This window comes from Salvelinus namaycush, chromosome 3 (assembly GCF_016432855.1).
Source record: "Salvelinus namaycush isolate Seneca chromosome 3, SaNama_1.0, whole genome shotgun sequence".
Lineage (NCBI taxonomy): Eukaryota > Metazoa > Chordata > Actinopteri > Salmoniformes > Salmonidae > Salvelinus > Salvelinus namaycush.
Window position 1 is genome coordinate 11,963,668 of NC_052309.1, and position 19,102 is coordinate 11,982,769.

A 19,102-nucleotide genomic window follows, 5' to 3' on the forward strand; every position below is an offset into this window, starting at 1 on the left:
ACCCTCCTGTGGCTTTCTTTCAGTTCAGTGAGTTGGTTGCTTTGATGTTTTCACTGCTGGCCCCAGCACCGCCCTCTGGCTCATTCCCTCTACTTGAGACTCCAAGCCAAACTTCATCTGCTGCCCTTGGCTTCGTTTATCTGGTCCATGCTCATTCCTGACATCATTCCATTTCCTCATACATATTCTAAACCCATTTCAATGTCTGGTTCTTAAACTCATCAACATGTATTTGTCATTGTAGTGGGGACCGTAACATTAGTATTCTAAAGAAATGCATGTTATATTTGTATGTTTAGCTCACATTACTTAATTTAAAGTAGGCATTAAGGTGTACCAAAACATTTTTGAAGGTCCCCAAGAATACAGTGCCCTCCATCATTCTTAAATTTGAAGTTTGGAACCACCAAGACAATTCCTAGAGCTGGCCGCTAGGGGCCAAATTGAGCAATCGGGGGAGAAGGGCATGGGTCAGGGAGGTAACCAAGAACCCGATGGCCACTCTGACAGAGCTCGAGTTCCTCGTGGAGATGGGAGAACCTTCCAGAAGGACAACCATCTCTGCAGCACTCCACCAAATCAGGCCTTCATGGTAGAGTGGCCAGACGGAAGCCACTCCTCAGTAAAAGGCACATAACAGCCTGCTTGGAGTTTGCAAAAATGCATCCAAAGGACTCTGATCATGAGAAACAAGATTCTCTGGTCTGATGAAACCAAGATTGAACTCTTTGGGCTGAATGCCAAGCATCATGTCAGGAGGAAACCTGGCACCATGCCGACAGTGAAGCATGGTGGTGGCAGCATCATGCTATGGGGATGTTTTTCAGTGCCAGATACTGGGATACTAGTCAGGATCGAGGGGAAAGATGAACGGAGCAAAGTATAGAGATCCTTGATGAAAACCTGCTCTAGAGCGCACATGTAACAGTTTAACTTTAGTCCGTCCCCTCGCCCCGACCCGGGCGCGAACCAGGGACCCTCTGCACACATCAACAACAGTCAGCCACGAAGCATCGTTACCCATCGCTCCACAAAAGCCGTGGCCCTTGCAGAGCAAGTGGAACCACTACTTCAAGGTCTCAAGGCGAGTGACATCACCGATTGAAACGCTATTAGCGCGCACCACCGCTAACTAGCTAGCCATTTCACATCGGTTACACACAGGACCTCAGACTGGGGCGAAGGTTCACCTTCCAACAGGACAATGACCCTAAGCACACATCCAAGACAATGCAGGAATAGTTTCGACACTAGTCTCAATGTCCTTGAGTGGCCCAACCAGAGCCTGGACTTGAACCCGATCAAACATCTCTAGAGAGACTTGAAAAAACCTGCCAACCTGTATACATTTGGCACCAAATGGAAGAATAGACAATCAGGGAGGAGCTACCTGGACTTATCCAATAAGAAATGCTAAGGGCTGGATTCAATCTGTTTCGTGGAAGATCTGTGTTAAAATGTAAAGGTAATTTTAGATTGAGCCGACATATTCAGCGTTTACTGTGAATGCAGTCTCCGCAAACGCAGGAACATTGCCTTTTAAATTTCCATCGCAAATTTTCCCGCAATACTTCTGCGATACACATTAAATCCAGCCCTAAACCTTAAAGAATATCACCCTGGTGGTGTGATAGGAAGGTAAATGACCTTCAAGTATGGCTAATAAGGATGCAAATTCATCATTTAATTCACAAATGAATGCAACTGACATTGGCATAGATGGCACGTGAGGAAAAACACAGGAGAATTGCTCAGCGTAAAACAATTTATTGATTTTAGTGTTCCATCATATTACACACAATGTTGAAGGCCATCAATCTGAGGAAACATGCATTGACACACACACATACACCCACACATGGGATGCGAAATTGTGCTTTACAGAGACCCACGCTGCTCTCTCTGTCCCACTCTGAGGTCATATCCTGTTTGGTGCAGCAAGAGCCCTAGACGGTGAATATGTAGAAAGTCTGACGGAAACACACACTGACAGGACACACAGACACACAACACACACGGCACGCTCGACTTATAGGACAGGTATCTGAAAGGACATGCTCTCACAATTTACTGACAGCTTGTTTTCACACATTATCACTTGGTTACACACAGAAATATATTTCTATGGTTACACACGGCATCCTCTCTATTTCAGATTAATTCAACGTGAAAACATCTAGAGATTTTAGTGGTAAAACACTTTCATCAAGATCCAGAGTAATAAGATCAACAACAAAAAAGATTGAGACGTGTAACTTGGTCATTTCCTAAGGGGACTAGGTTTTATCATGCCATCGATATGTCAGATTGATTTTGACATACCATCATTGATGTGCTGTTGTCTCAAGGACATAATGACTTGTCTAAATCCCAGATGGACTAACATTAAAGGTAGACTCAGCGATATGATGTAGATGCAGAAAGTCAACAGCATAGTAGGTCAATTTCCACAAGAACTAAGAGCAATGAAGCGTGAAACTCAAACTTCCCCGCTGTTTTGGTCCTGTGGCTGTGGCCACCATGCTGTGGACACTGTGAAGCGTGCACCTGCACAGATACTGTGAGAGAAGTCTTGCATCTCGCTCATTTCGATATATGCGGTGCTGCTCGTGGCAACGTCAGTCCACTGAGTCTACCTTTAAAGGATGAGATATTATTGCTTCACTGCTGCTCATGCATTATTACCAAAGTACAACATTAACTTCGATGCTAAGAATGGAAGTATGTACTGTACTGTGAGAGACCATTTGTTATTCTGTCCTTAACAAACTATCATGTATGTGGATTTACAGTGTCAAGCATCTTAATACTGGTCCTGGGCAACCCACTTGTGTGCAAATTATGTTACAACCCAGCACAAACACCTGATTATTCAACTAATCAGCTAATCATCAAGACCTTGGTGTGCTATCAGGTGTGTTAGTGCTGGGAAGAAACAAAACAGTGCACCCCTGTGGGTCCCAAAGACCAGGATTAAGAAACCCCTGGTGCTAATCTAAAGTCTGTCAATGGTGTTGTAGATTAATGTTATGGTGGTGTTATAGAATACTGCGTCTGAGTGCTAACAGGGATTATGGAGTGTTTTATAGTCGTCTCCGTGTCTGACAAACACACAGGAATAGTACATCGGTCTTACTGTTTCTAGTGTACGAAACATTCAGGAGTTTTAAAACAATGTGAAATTCCATTTTGAAGCGAAGCCACAACCATCCATTTCCAGTGGTGTTGAACACAACTTTGTCTAGGAGCTGTTCGTGTTGGTTTTATCGGCTCTGCAGAGGAAGAGAAGCCAATGAAACAGAGGCAGTAATGTTAGAGGCAGCATCCCAAATAGCAAACTATTCCCTAATATAGTGCACTGCTTTTGACCAGGGCCCTATAGGGAATAGGGTGCCATTTTGGGACGCAGCCTCAGTGTTTATACGAAAGACAGACAAGCCAGACAAGGCCATCTCTCTTCAGACTGCACTTAAACAAGTAGCTTTAGTGGTCTTACTGACTCTGGTCTCCCAGACGTCGGCTCAGGTCCCTGGAGGAAGCTGCTCACGCTACAGAAGAAAAAGGAAAACAAGTCAGAAGGGAATCTGGGGTGCAGTGGTAAATATATCAAGGGCTACATTCTGTGGACCATATTGAATCAATGGTATTCCTTGTGGGGAAGGCCGAACCAAATATAGTCAAACGAGTATGTTTCTCATTGGAATTCTACATCTCTTTCTCAGACTCATCTTATTCACCATCTGTGATATATCACCATAATTAATCATCAATAAACTATAGATTATGGCAATACATGGAAGACAAATGCCTTGCGGGATACATTTATCACATTTACATATTATTACAGAGTATGAAAGTAGTCAGAACAAACACACAGGTGAGAAGGCTGATCCAACCTACAAGCCTTTCTGATCTTAAACAGGATCATGTGATAGATGGGAGTGTAGTTAAGAGAGAACAGACATGGGGGGTATATAGTTTCTGTTTCTACAGCCGTAATAATAAGGGAAGGGAGTCGATGCTTACGTCGAGCTCAACGCCGCTTCCTTCAGCTCCTCGTCAAGGCTAAGGGGTGAGAGTTGACAACGGAAGATAGTCAGTTACAGTGAAGAGGAGGAGAGGAGAAGAAGGGAGAGAGGGATGTGTAGACTGGGCTCACCTAATGATGCACTCTGGGATGTGGACGTACTCTATGGGGATGAGTTCCTGCAGCTCAGCCAGGCTGTTCACATACGTTATCTTATTGCTGAACTTGGTGCTGTGACAAAACACACAAACACACATATGTAAGTGGATGTACACACTCCTGCTATCTTTATCTGCCAGGTTATTTTATTTGAACAGAGAAATGTACACTGAGTGTACAAAACATTAGGAACACCTTACTAATATTGAGTTGCACCCCCCTTTGCCCTCAGAACAGCCTCAATTCATCTGGTCATGGACTCTACAAGATGTCAAAAGCGTTCCACAGGGATGCTGGCCCATGTTGAAACCAATGCTTCCCACAGTTGTGTCAAGTTGGCTGGATGTCCTTTGAGTGGCGGACCATTGATACACACAGGAAACTGTTAAGGGTGAAAAAACCCAGCAGCGTTGCAGTTCTTGACACAAGCCAGTGCGCCTGGCACCTACTACCATACCGCGTTCAAATGCACTAACATCTTTTGTCTTGCCCATTCACCCTCTGACTGGCACACATACACAATCCATGTCTCAATTGTCTCAAGGCATAAAAATCCTTCTTTAACCTGTCTACCTCCCCTTCATCTACACTGATTTAAAGTGACATCAACAAGAGATCATAGCATTCACCTGTTCAGTCTATGTCATGTAAGAGTAGGTGTTTTGTACACTCAGTGTATACCATGCTTTCATGAAGTATTCACACCCCTTGACTTTCTCCACATTTTGTTGTGTTACAGCCAGAATTTTAAAATTGATTCAATTTAGATATTTTGTCACTGGCCTACACAAAATACCCCATAATGTCAAAGTGGAATTATGTTGTTTGAATTTTTTAAAACAAATTAATTAAATATGAAAAGCTGAAATGTCTTGAGTCAAGTATTCAACCCCTTTGTTAATGCAAGCCTGAATAAGTTCAGGAGTAAACATTTGCTTGACAAGTCACATAATAGTTTGCATAGACTCACTTTGTGTACAATAATAGTTTTTAACATGATTTTTGAATGACTTCCTCATCTCTGTACCCCACACATACAATTAACTGTAAGGTCCCTTAGTTGAGCATTGAATTTCAAACACAGATTCAACCACAAAGGCCAGTTAGGTTTTCCAATGTCTCGCCGCAAAGAAGGCACCTATTGGTAGATGGGTAAAAAAAGCAGACATTGAATATCCCTTTGAGCATGGTGAAGTTATTAATTACAATTTGGTTGATGTATCAATACACCCAGTCAATACAAAGATACAGACATCCTTCCTAACTCAGTTGCCGGAGAGGAAGGAAACCACTAAAGTAATACTGCAAAACATTTGGCAAAGCAATTCACTTTTTGCCCTGAATACAAAGTGCTATGTTTGGAGCAAATCCAATACAACACATTACTGAGTACTACTCTCCATATTTTCAAGCACAGTGGTGGTTGCATAATGTTATGGGTATGCTTTTTAAAATTATTTTCTTATTTCACCTTTATTTAACCAGGTAGGCCAGTTGAGAACAAGTTCTCATTTACAACTGTGACCTGGCCAAAATAAAGCAAAGCAGTGTGACACAAACAACAACACAGAGTTACACATGGGATAAACAAACGTACAGTCAATAACACAATAGCAAAGTCTATATACAGTGTGTGCAAATGTAGTAAGATTTGGGAGGTAAGGCAATAAATAGGCCATAGCGGCAAAATAATGACAATTTAGCAATTAAACACTGGAGTGATAGATGTGCAGAAGATGAATATGCAAGTAGAGATACTGGGGTGCAAAAGAGCAAAAAATAAATAACAATATAGGGATGAGGTAGTTGGGTGGGCTATTTACAGATGGGCTGTGTACAGGTGCAATGATCTGTAAGCTGCTCTGACAGCTGATGCTTAAAGCTAGTGAGGGAGATATATTACTCCAGCTTCAGTGATTTTTGCAATTCGTTCCAGTCATTGGCAGCAGAGAACTGGAAGGAAAGGCGGCCAAAGCAGGAGTAGGCTTTGGGGATGACCTGTGAAATATACCTGCTGGAGCGCGTGCTACGGGTGGGTGCTGCTATGGTGACCAGTGAGCTGAGATAAGGCGGGGCTATACCTAGCAAAGACTTATAGATGACCTGGAGCCAGTAGGTTTGGCAACGAATATGAAGCGAGGGCCAGCCAACAAGAGCATACAGGTCGTATATGGGGCTTTGGAAACAAAACGGATGGCACTGTGATAGACTACATCCAATTTGCTGAGTAGAGTGTTGGAGGCTATTTTGTAAGTGACATTGTCAAAGCCAAGGATCGGTAGGATAGTCAGTTTTACGAGGGTATGTTTGGCAGCATGAGTGAAGGATGCTTTGTTGTGAAATAGGAAGCCAATTCTAGATTTCATTTTGGATTGGAGATGCTTAATGTGAGTCTGGAAGGAGAGTTTACAGTCTAACCAGACACCTAGGTATTTGTAGTTGTCCACATATTCTAAGTCAGAACCGTCCAGAGTAGTGATGCTAGACGGGCGGGAGGCTGCGGGCAGTGATCGGTTGAAGAGCATGCATTTAGTTTTACTTGCATTTAAGAGCAGTTGGAGGCCACGGAAGGAGTGTTGTATGGCATTGAAGCTTGTCTGGAGGTTTGTTAACACAGAATGGTGTTAGAAGTATACAGAATGGTCTCGTCTGCGTAGAGCTGGATCAGAGAATCACCAGCAGCAAGAGCGACATCACTGATGTATACAGAGAAAAGAGTCGGCCTGAGAATTGAACCTTGTGGCACCCCCATAGAGACTGCAAGAGGTACGGACAACAGGCCCTCCGATTTGACGCACTGAACTCTATCTGAGAAGTAGTTGGTGAACCAGGCGAGGCAGTCATTTGAGAAACCAAGGCTGTTGAGTCTGCCGATAAGAATACGGTGATTGACGGCGTCGAAAGCCTTGGCCAGGTCGATGAAGACGGCTGCACAGTATTGTCTTTTATCAATGGCGGTTATGATATCGTTTAGGACCTTGAGCGTGGCTGAGGTTCACCCGTGACCAGCTCGGAAACCAGATTGCATAGCGGAGAAGGTATGGTGGGATTCGAAATGGTCTGTAATCTGTTTGTTTACATGGCTTTCGAAGACTTTAGCAAGGCAGGGTAGGATAGATCATCCCCACCGCAGCCGCTTTCCAATCTTTAGGGATCTCAGACGATACGAAATAGAGGTTGAACAGACTAGTAATAGGGTTACAACAATTGCGGCGGATAATTTAAGAAAGAGATGGTCCAGATTGACTAGCCCAGCTGATTTGTAGGGGTCCAGATTTTGCAGCTCTTTCAGAACCTCAGCTATCTGGATTTGGGTGAAGGAGAAATGGGGGAGGCTTGGGCAAGTTTCTGTGGGGGGTGCAGAGCTGTTGACCGGGGTAAGGGTAGCCAGATGGAAAGCATGGCTAGCCGTAGAAAAATGCTTATTGAAATTCTCGATTATCATAGATTTATCGGTGGTGACAGTGTTTCCTAGCCTCAGTGCAGTGGGCAGATGGGAGGAGGTGCTCTTATTCTCCATGTACTTTACAGTGTCCAAAAACTTTGTGCTACAGGATGCAAATTTTTATTTGAAAAAGCTAGCCTTTGCTTTCCTAACTGCCTGTGTATATTGGTTCCTAACTTCCCTGAAAAGTTGCATATCGCGGGGGCTTTTCGATGCTAATGCAGTACGCCACAGGATGTTTTTGTGCTGGTCAAGGGCAGTCAAGTCTGGAGCGAACCAAGGGCTATATCTGTTCTTAGTTCAACATTTTTGAATGGGGCATGCTTATTTAAGATGGTGAGGAAAGCACTTTTAAAGAATAACCAGGCATCCTCTACTGACGGAATGAGGTCAATTTTCTTCCAGGATACCCGGGCCAGGTCGATTAGAAAGGCCTGCTCGCTGAAGTGTTATAGAGAGCATTTGACAGTGATGAGGGGTGGTCTTTTGACCACGGAACCATTACGGACGCAGGCAATGAGGCAGTGGTCGCTGAGATCCTGGTTGAAGACAGCAGAGGTGTATTTAGAGGGCAGGTTGGTCAGGATGATATCTATGAGGGTGCCTGTGTTTACGGATTTAGGGTTACACCTGGTAGGTTCCATGATAGTTTGCGTGAGATTGAGGGCATTGATAGATTGTAGGACGGCCGGGGTGTTAAGCATATCCCAGTTTAGGTCACCTAATAGTACAAACTCTGAAGATAAATGGGGGGCAATTAATTCACATATGGTGTCCAGGGCACCGCTGAGGGCTGAGGGGGTTCTATAACAAGCGGCAACAGTGAGAGACTTATTTCTGGAAAGGTGGATTTTTAAAAGTAGAAGCTCGAACTGTTTGGGCACAGACCTGGATAGCATGCCAGAACTCTGCAGGCTCTCTCTACAGTAGATTGCAACTCCACCCCCTTTGGCAGTTCTATCTTGGCGGAAAATGTTGTAGTTGGGGATGGAAATTTCAGAATTTTTGGTGGCCTTCCTAAGCCAGGATGCAGACACGGCTAGGACATTAGGGTTGGCGGAGTGTGCTAAAGCAGTGAATAAAACAAACTTAGGGAGGAGGCTTCTGATGTTAACATGCATGAAACCAAGGCTTTTACGTTTACAGAAGTCAACAAATGATAGCGCCTGGGGAATAGGAGTGGAACTGGGGACTACAGGGCCTGGGTTAACCTCTACATCACCAGAGGAACAGAGGAGGAGTAAGATAAGGGTACGGCTAAAGACTATAAGAACTGGTCGTCTAGTGCGTTGGGGACAGAGAATAAAAGGAGCAGATTTCTGGGCGTGGAAGAATAGATTCAAGGCATAATGTACAGACAAGGGTATGGTAGGATGTGAGTACAGTGGAGGTAAACCTAGGCATTGAGTGACGATGAGAGAGGTTTAGTCTCTTGAGGTACCAGTTAAGCCAGGTGAGGTCTCCGCATGTGTGTGGGGTGGGACAAAAGAGCTATTTAAGGCATTTTGAGCGGGACTGAGGGCTCTACTGTCAAATAAAACAATAGGAACTAGCCAAGACAGCAGTGAGACAAGACATATTGACATTAGAGAGCGGCATAAAGCAATCACAGGTGTTGATCAGGAGAGCTAAGACAACAACGGGTAAATGGTGATGAATGGGCAGAGCAGGTCAGTTAGGTACATACAGGACCTGAGTTCGAGGCTGGGGCCGACAGGTAAACAAAATGAGGTACCGTGTTATTGAAACAGTCCAGGGGGCATCAGCCGTGTAGCCGAGTGATCATAGGGTCAAAAGAGCAGCAATAGGTGAGTCAGGGTGCCGTTCGCTAGTCACTACTACGCTAGGCGAGCAGTGGACACAGCGTTCAGAAAAGCTAGTGGGCCGGGGCTAGTAGATGGTTCTTCGGCGACATCGTAACAGAATAGCCTGTTGAGACCACATCGGGCGATCACGTCGGCAGTCCATTCGTGATGGATCGGAGGGGCTCCGTGTCGACAATAAAGGGACCAGGCCAATTGGCAAAGGAGGTATTGTAGCCCTAGAATTAGCTGGTAGAGGGGACTAGCTCGAGGCTAGCTCAAGGCTAGCTGCTGCTTGCTTCAGGACAGAGGCGTTAGCTAACAATAGCCACTCGTTTGCAGCTAGCTAGCTGCGATGATCCGGTGTAATGATCTAGAGCGGCGGGAATCCGGTGATATGGTAGAGAGAAACAGTCCGATATGCTCTTGGTTGATATCGCGCTGTGCAGACTGGCAGGTGTTGTCCGAGCTAAAGCTGGCTGATGACCGGGAAAAAGGTGAAGACTGCTAGCCGTGGCTAACAAAGACTAGTAGCTAGTTAGCTGGCTAGCTCCTGATGGAAGTTCCAGTTATAAGAAATAAAAATAGCAGATCCGTACTACATTGGATGAGGTGGGTTGCAGGAAAGTATATTTAGTTCGTAGATAGAAAGTGAGATTAAGATATATACGAAAAAGACCGGTTATTTACACGGGATAAGACACGGGAACAAGACAAAGACATGGATGCTTGTGATTGTTCAGGATAAAAATAAACGTAATGGAGCGAGGCACAGGCAAAATCCTAGAGGAAAACCTGATTCAGTCTGCCTTCCACCAGACACTGGGAGATGAATTCACCTTTCAGCAGGTCAATAACTAAAACACAAGGCCAAATCTACACTGGAGGTGTTTACCTAGAAGACAGTGAATGTTCCTGAGTGTCCTGGTTACAGTTTTGACTTAAAACTGCTTGAAAATCTATGGTAAGACCTGAAAATGGTTATCTAGCAATGATCAACAACCAATTTGACAGAGCTTGAAGAATAAAAAAAATATATAATAATGGGCAAATGTTGCACAATCCATGTGTGGAAAGCTCTTAGAGATATCCTGAAAGACTCACAACTGTAATCACTGCCCAAAGTGATTTAATATATCAAGATATACTAGTTTTCCTTTTCTTGTCTTTTTTTTTATTTTTACAAATGTTATACTTTTCTTGCACTTTGACATGAGAGTATTTTGTGTAGCTCGTTGACCAAAAAAAATGACAAATCAATTTTAATCCCACTTTTTAACAACAAAACGTCAAGGGATGTGAATACTTTCTGAAGCCACTGTCTACATGTGTTTACCTTATGAAGGGCCTGGTGATGGCTAGGATGGTGCGTATAAACCAGGACGGGTGGACAATGATGAAGGATTTCAAATTCTTCCTGAGCCTGTAACCAAACATTCATAAAAATGATCATATTGAGTGTTTGTGTGTGGTGGCATGATACAATGTTATTACAGTTGAACACATGGGGAAATACAGTTGAAGTCGGAAGTTTACATACACCTTAGCCAAATACATTTAAACTCAGTCAGGAATTGTGAAAAATACAGTTTTTCACAATTCCTGACATTTAATCCTAGTAATAATTCCCTGTTTTAGGTCAGTTACGATCACCAGTTTATTTTAAGAATGTGAAATGTCAGAATAATAGTAGAGATAATGATTTATTTCAGCTTTGATTTCTTTCATCACATTCCCAGTGGGTCAGAAGTTTACATACACTCAATTAGTATTTGATAGCATTGCCTTTAAATTGTTTAACTTGGGTCAAACGTTTCGGGTAGCCTTCCACAAGCTTCCCACAATATGTTGGGTGAATTTTGGCCCATTCCTCCAAAAAGAGCTGGTGTAACTGAGTTAGGTTTGTAGGCCTCCTTGCTTGCACACGCTTTTTCAGTTCTGCCCACAAATTTTCTATAGGATTGAGGTCAGGGCTTTGTGATGGCCACTCCAATACCTTGACTTTGTTGTCCTTAAGCCATTTTGCCACAACTTTGGAAGTATGCTTGGGGTCATTTTCCATTTGGAAAACCCATTTGCGACCAAGCTTTAACTTCCTGACTGATGTCTTGAGATGTTGCTTCAATATATCCACATAATCTATTTTGTGAAGTGCACCAGTCCCTCCTGCAGTAAAGCACCCCCACAACATGATGCTGCCACCCCCGTGCTTCACGGTTGGGATGGTGTTCTTCGGCTTGCAAGCATCCCCCTTTTTCCTCCAAACATAACGATGGTCATTATGGCCAAACAGTTCTATTTTTGTTTGATCACACCAGAGGACATTTCTCCAAAAAGTACGATCTTTGTCTCCATGTGCAGTTGCAAACCGTAGTCTGGCTTTTTTATGGCGGTTTTGGAGCAGTGGCTCTTCCTTGCTGAGCGGCCTTTCAGGTTATGTCGAAATAGGACACGTTTTACTGTGGATATAGATACTTTTGTACCTGTTTCCTCCAGCATCTTCACAAGGTCCTTTGCTGTTGTTCTGGGATTGATTTGCACTTTTTGCACCAAAGTACGTTCATCTCTAGGAGACAGAACACGTCTGCTTCCTGAGCGGTATGACAGCTGCGCGGTCCCATGGTGTTTATACTTGCGTACTATTGTTTGTACAGATGAACGTGGTACCGTCAGGCATTTGAAAAATGCTCCCAAGGATCAACCAGACTTGTGGAGGTCTGCAATTTTTTTCTGAGGTCTTGGCTGATTTGTTTTGATTCTCCCCTGATGTCAAGCAAAGAGGCACTGAGTTTGAAGGTAGGCCTTGAAATACATCCACAGGTACACCTCCAATTGACTCAAATGATGTCAATTATCCTATCAGAAGCTTCTAAAGCCATGAAATAATTTTCTGGAATTTTCCAAGCTGTTTAAAGGCACAGTCAACTTAGTGTATGTAAACTTCTGACCCACTGGAATTGTGATACAGTGAATTATAAGTGAAATAATCTGTCTGAAACAATTGTTGGAAAAATTACTTGTGTCATGCACAAAGTAGATGTTGTAACCGACTTGCCAAAACTATTGTTTGTTAACAAGACATTTGTGGAGTGGTTGAAAAACGAGTTTTAATGACTCCAACCTAAGTGTATGTAAACTTCCGACTTCAACTGTAAGTACATGTTAATCCTATCACATTTTATCCCGTGGTCCTGACTCTATCCCCTTGCACTTTTTCATACTACAAACATAATTAATCCATCCATCTACTCATCCATGAATCAAACATTGTAAAAAGCAATCTACCTCCTGTCAATCATCTGGTAGCACTTCTTGAGCCAGCCCATTCCAGGCATCCTCCTGTGGGGCGTGGCTCCGTTCAAATAGACAATCATATAGTCCTCTGCCACCATCAGCTCCAACGTGCTGATCACATATCTGCCAGCAGGACATACAGCAGGGAAAGTACACATCAAACTACTATCACTGACTTCGCTGATAACTACTTTATTGAGGGAAAATGTACTTACTACCACTGTGATATGAGGTTGCCTCACCTAGCTATCTTAAAATGAATGCACTAATTGTAAGTCGCTGTGGATAAGAGCATCTGCTAAATGACAAAAACGTCAAATGTAAATCAATCTAGTCACTAGGTTCTAGTGTATGATTTAAAACATGTCCAAAGAGTAGAGAAACATCTGAAATATCACTGAAATGAAGAACAAGCGAGGAGTATGACAGTGAACAATTGGAAGGTACATGTAGAATAGTTACAACATTGCTCTTCAAGTTATTTTTCTTCGTAATAAAGACAGACAAGAACTTAACCATAAAACGCAATTAGTTATCAGTATATGCATCAAATAATCTACAAATAATGTGTGTATTTGTTAGGTCACAGGTCTACGTTTCGAACCAGGGATAGGGGAGTAAGGTCGGGAATCATTCCGATCCACACAAGATCTGAGTAATAGCTTGCTTGACATTTAAAGGTAATTTCAGATTGAGCCAAAATATTCAGCAATTATAGTGAATGTGATCTCTGCGTACATCACCTTTAAAAGGTGCATAAGTCAGTACTAATGAGAGTGAGGATAGGTGCAACTTACAGGAAGAGGTTCTCCATGACTTCATGGTAGTCCTCACTGTCACTGTCTGGGAGGAAACACGCTGCAAACACTATGATGGCGTTCACTCCGTTTCCATAGTACCCTGATGAAGGAAAAACAACACTTCAAAAGAAATATTAAAATATTACCCACACTACAACAGTTTACAAGAGTACCCTGTCTCAGAGGCTAGATCGTGGGTTGGGTCTGGGCTGGGTGGGGTAGGGTAGGGTGTTGTTGGGTGGGGTGTTTGGCTGTTTCGTTTCTCAGTTTGTTTGTATTTCTCTCTGTCATCTGCCATCGGTATGTCAGTGTATGTCTGAATATTACATTTTTTACCTGTAATTAAGTCCCATTACATTCCATGAGATGAAAATCTGTTTTGTACGGGAGACCCCACCAAGAGAAAGGAGGTAAAATAAGGTATATAAAAAAAGAAGGTATAAAAACACCAAACAACAATCAGAACTTTCCTGTACCTCCATGGGATATAACTCTCTGGTAGGGCTCGATGATCTTCATGTTGATGCGGTGTTCCTGCTCCCCGATGACCACGGCCCTCCACAGCTTCGCATCCTGACGCTCCTCCGCTGCACTGCACGTAGGAATCGGCTCGCACGGCTCTTTTGATGTGTTACGATTGGCTGTCGGGGGTTCTGGTTTGAGGAAAAAAACAGAAACACAGCTAGTAGAAAACACAGACATACTATAAATTCAACAACAAACATTTTATTTACGAGGGAAATTAGGTATACGGAATCAAATGTTCATTTTCATTGATACAGCTTCCCAAGTGGTGAAATATCTTGTTTGGTATATTAGTCTGTGTCTGAAATGGACCTATACTGTAAAGTGTACTTAGGAGTGCCATTTGGCCGTACTCCTAGACTGACTCACCCTCCCAGTCCAGCTCATTGTCGGTGTAGTCCAGATAGTCTGTGTCGTCAGGCGTATCCAGGTCGTCCACGTTAATGTCCAGGTCATCGGGTGTCTCTAGGGCGTCGTCTTCACTCTGGTCCAGCGAAAGGCTGATACGCGGGGCGGAGAGCTTCTTCCTTTGGGAGGGGCCACCCGGCGTGCCCTGCAGGGGCAGTGAGTTGGGAGGGGCTACAGGGAGAGAGGGGGAAGAGTCACTGTAAATGTTAGAATGATCCATCTATCTCTCTTCATCACTCCTTATCTCTTGTGGAGTGGTGGGTTATGGCATTTTGTCTGGTTGTCTTCTGTGCTAAAGAACATTTGGACTTTTAAATGATATAGCAGTAAATGTGCATTAGGAATGAGTTAATGTGTCTGTATGAGTAACTAGCCTCATCATGCTGCTGTATGTAACTGTGAGAGTGTGCCTAATTAAGTAAACTGACAGCTCAGTCCTGCAGGTAGCCAAAGAGTAATGATGGAATAATAACCTATCACACACAGAGTTGCCGGTGTCTAACTGAGGCTCACCTGGTCTGCCCTCGGCCACCTCTGAGCTCATCTTACTCTGAGATGCCAGGTCCATGCCCTCATCACCCAGCGGGACCTGAAGAGAATACAGAGACCAATGACATACTGAATACAGACTCAATAAAGAGTGTACGTGTGTGTGTGTGTGTGTGTGTGTGCGTGCGCATGTGTGAGTTTGTCCATGTCAGAGAAGGCTGGTAGGAGGAGCTAGCTCCTCTGGTGCAACTGTGTGTGTGTGTGTGTGTGTGTGTGTGTGTGTGTGTGTGTGTGTGTGTGTGTGTGTGTGTGTGTGTGTGTGTGTGTGTGTGTGTGTCCTTATCTAAACAACAGGGCTTTCATTTCTTGCACCACAGAGAGAATAGATTTTTCACTTCAGCAGACAGGGTCACAAACCCTCTACTGTGGTTCTTCAACCTCTACATTGCTGGGGAGAATCATCATCCATCATCCAAAATAGTCCCTATACTACGAAATCATCCACAATAGTCCCTATACTAAGACTTCAAACATAGGCACAGACAGATGCATACACACACACACAATAACATATGCCCTATACACACACGTACACATGGATTTTGTACTGTAGATATGTGGTAGTGGTGGAGTAGGGGCCTGAGGGCACACAGTGTGTTGTAAAATCTGTGAATGTATGTGGGGACTGCCTTGGCAGCAGCTAATGGGGATCCATAATAAATACAAATACTAAGACATCATCCACAATAGTCCCTATCCTAAGACATCATCCACAATAGTCCCTATACTAAGACATCATCCACAATAGTCCCTATACTAAGACATCATCCACAATAGTCCCTATACTAAGACATCATCCACAATAGTCCCTATACTAAGACATCATCCATAATAGTCCCTATACTAAGACTATTGATACTGCGTACCAGTGAGAGCTGAGGGAGGGGAGATGAGGGATGGGAGTGGAGGAAACGGGGGAGAGGGAGGGGTGGGAGGGGAGTAGAAAAGAGGAAGGGGAGTGGAGGAAGAGGGGGAGATGAGGGAGGGGAGTGGAGGAAACAGGGGAGAGGGAGGGGAGTAGAAAAGAGGAAGGGGAGTGGAAGAAGAGGGGGAGATGAGGGAGGGGAGTGGAGGAAACAGGGGAGAGGGAGGGGAGGGAGGGGAGTAGAAAAGAGGAAGGGGAGTGGAAGAAGAGGGGGAGAAGGAGATGAGGGAGGGGAGTGGAGAAAGAGAGGGAGAAGTGAAGAGGGAGAAGAGGGAGGGGAGAGGAGAATGAGAGGGAGAAGAGGAGAAGAGGAAGAGGGGAGAGGGAGAAGAGGGAGGGAGTGGGAGGAGGGTTGGGGTAAAGGTCGTCAGATCTCTCCTTCTCTGTGAATTATCCATCCGTTTCTTGCAGGAGGAGGCGGAGAGAGGGATGGGGAGGGAGGGTAAAGCTGTTACATCATCAGCAGCCCATTCTCCTCCCTCTCTCCTCCCGTTCTCTTCTCTTCCCTCTCTCCTCTTTTCAGTCTCTCTGCTGATTCAAATGTCCACACGCTCACTCGAGCACAGATTGGGCACAGATGCAAATGAACCAACCTTCACGTGCACTCACGCACATGAAAATACTGAACTGATCCTAGTTTCTCTTCCAGACGGGAGAAGAAAAATCTGATTGCATTGGCAATGCAACAAACAAAAAACATGCTGATTAGAATAGCTGAATTCCGAACAGCAAAGATGAATTACATACTGCTGATTCACACACACACATACACACAGACACACATATGGTCGGTATAGCAAGACCAGCATCAGCTGCTTTGCTCCATGGACGGCGATGAACCGCCTAATACACACACCGCAGCACAGCAACACAGTGCTGATGACAGCAGCCCCTCCCTCTCTCTCCCTCTCTTCCTGTCTCTAGAAAATAAATACATCTCTCTCTTCTCCCTTTTTCTTTATTCTGCATCACATTTAACCCAACCACTCACCACTACTGGGGCACGGGAATCTCTGTCCTTCTCTGTCTCAGAGCATGGATTTCAGCTGTATCTCCCTTTTTGTCTTTATTTTCCTCCCAGGCTCTTGGTAGAGATGCTCAGCTTACAAACTGCTCACAGCTTCCACCATTTTGTGGTCACATGACACAGGCTGGCACCAAATAAGGGCAGTCCCCTGCTTCTCCAGTTGTGCGTGCGTGTGTGTTATTATTAGAGGCCAACTGAGAGGAGTTGTAAGCCTGACTGCGCAGCTAAAAGAGGTTTTTATTATCCCTCAGGGCTAAAAGAGAAACAATGAGTTGAAAGGAAGCAGTAGAATTAAAATGAATCCCTTGCTTTCACTATCTAAGACAATCGATGTATTTTAGAAGCCATTCCATGTTCTTTGATTAATCGAAATAAATCAATCAGAAAATATTGTAAATACGGAGCAGTGCTTTATGATGAGCATTAAACTGTATGACTACCACCTTTACTAATGTTCTAATTTTACGACCATTTTCTAGTTCCACCCACTATACATGTTCAGTTATAACTACATCATGTCCTCTTCACCTTAAATTGCTTCAGTGTCTCCTAAATAAACACACCTACCTCCAGTCTCATTCATCTCCCATATTTCTCCATGTACAGTATCTGCCTTATTGTCTTCATTATAATATATATACATATATAAAATATAATGCACTACCTAAGGATAACAAGCACTTGATATTTCAATCAAACAATAGAAAAGGAATACAGCATCTCCTCACCTAATGCAATCAAGAATTTAAAAAACAATAAAAACAGGAAGATCGAACAATAGCCAGTGTCTCCTACTACACAATAGAGATGTGGAACTTTAAATTATGAGCAGGGATTTCAAGTATACAGTAAATAGTTGCAAACGCTGGTTGTTAAACCACAAAACTTAATTCTACATAGTTGGAAGACCTTTCCTCTGAGGAGATCCTCTTTGGACGGGCGCATGTTTGTTTGTTTAGTCACTCACCTCTGTTCTTGGTCTCGGTCTCACCAGTTAAACAGGAAGAGATAGGAGCCTGAAAGTACAGCACACATGACTGCTGCCTGTTTGGTACAAAGGTCGTTGCCACGATGTCCTGCCACCGTCATACCTGTGTGTGTGTGTGTGTGTGTGTGTGTGTGTGTGTGTGTGTGTGTGTGTGTTCCTTGACTTCTCCATGACATTTAACTACATTTTCATTAATATTATATATAGCTTACATGAAAAGGTAAGCATTATTGACACTGGAAAACTGCTGTGTCCAATCCCATGTAGACCTACCACCTCCTGCCATTGTGCCCTTGATCAAGGCACTTAGCCCCCCACATAGAACTGCACTGTTAGTCACGTTGTCAACATGTGGTCAACCCTCCATCTGGAGAGCTCCTGGGTGTGCAGGCTTGGCTTTTTCAACATTACAACTAAATACATTTGTCTTTATAAAATTATTCATGTTTCGTGGAGATCTATGCACAGAAAGTTATTTGTCAATTAGGCTATTCTTAGAATATTTGTAATGATGTTCGCAGTTATATTGCTTCTGTTTAATAGAGGGGAATCCCAGTTTTCTAACAGTGAAGATTTATTTAGGCTATGCAGTGCTGGTGGAAAGGCAACAACGAAAGTAATGCTTAGTTAGCCAATTCAAAACATACCTATAGCTATCTAGTTAGTCTGTCATTATTTTATACCTGCTGCTGAAATGTGGTTCTCTCTTACTCCTCGGGCAACCTCCCACTCGCACTGGCACACAAGCAGCACCACAGACATGCACTGAAGGGTAATTCTTAGCAATTAACAATTAACAAACCAGTGACCATTCCAGAATCCTTTGAATGTGTTGATAATTGTGTTGATCATTTATTTGAAGTTTTATAGATTCAAAAAAGGAGGAAAGTGTAAATTATAAAACATACACAATGTGAAACGCACCTATTACAACACAAATGTAAACTAAGGAACTTTGACTCTGTAGGCATATTTTCCCTTTACTTCCTCTTAACTTGCAGTACTGTGCAGGCAGGATCGGCAACATTCTTCCCAGGGTATTTTTCTCATCAACCATGTCATACAGATGGAATAGCCTACTGATACCCCATCTCATAATATGGTAGATGTTCAGGAGACTGTCTGTTAGTTCTTACAATTCATACTTTTTACA

General features: G+C 43.5%; 1 protein-coding gene across 3 annotated transcripts; it reads right to left on the reverse strand.

Annotated features, from left to right (window-relative positions):
* Window positions 1-1,751: 1,751 nt before the first annotated feature.
* On the reverse strand, window positions 1,752-18,038 carry LOC120044947 (protein prune homolog 2-like). 3 transcript variants are annotated; one of them, XM_038989696.1, is made up of 11 exons: window positions 17,929-18,038; window positions 14,974-15,049; window positions 14,422-14,631; window positions 14,004-14,180; window positions 13,525-13,627; window positions 12,719-12,850; window positions 10,770-10,856; window positions 4,160-4,258; window positions 4,027-4,065; window positions 3,501-3,548; window positions 1,752-3,272 (listed from the first exon to the last, which is right to left on the reverse strand). In XM_038989696.1, exons 2-11 carry the CDS (start codon window positions 15,026-15,028, stop codon window positions 3,242-3,244), a joined length of 981 nt encoding a protein of 326 aa, XP_038845624.1. In that variant the 5' UTR covers window positions 15,029-15,049; window positions 17,929-18,038; the 3' UTR covers window positions 1,752-3,241. The 3 variants fall into 3 exon arrangements, with proteins under 3 accessions (XP_038845624.1, XP_038845626.1, XP_038845625.1); XM_038989698.1 differs by having other exon boundaries at window positions 3,497-3,548; XM_038989697.1 differs by lacking the exon at window positions 17,929-18,038 and adding an exon at window positions 16,926-17,230.
* Between the last annotated feature and the right edge of the window lie 1,064 nt (window positions 18,039-19,102).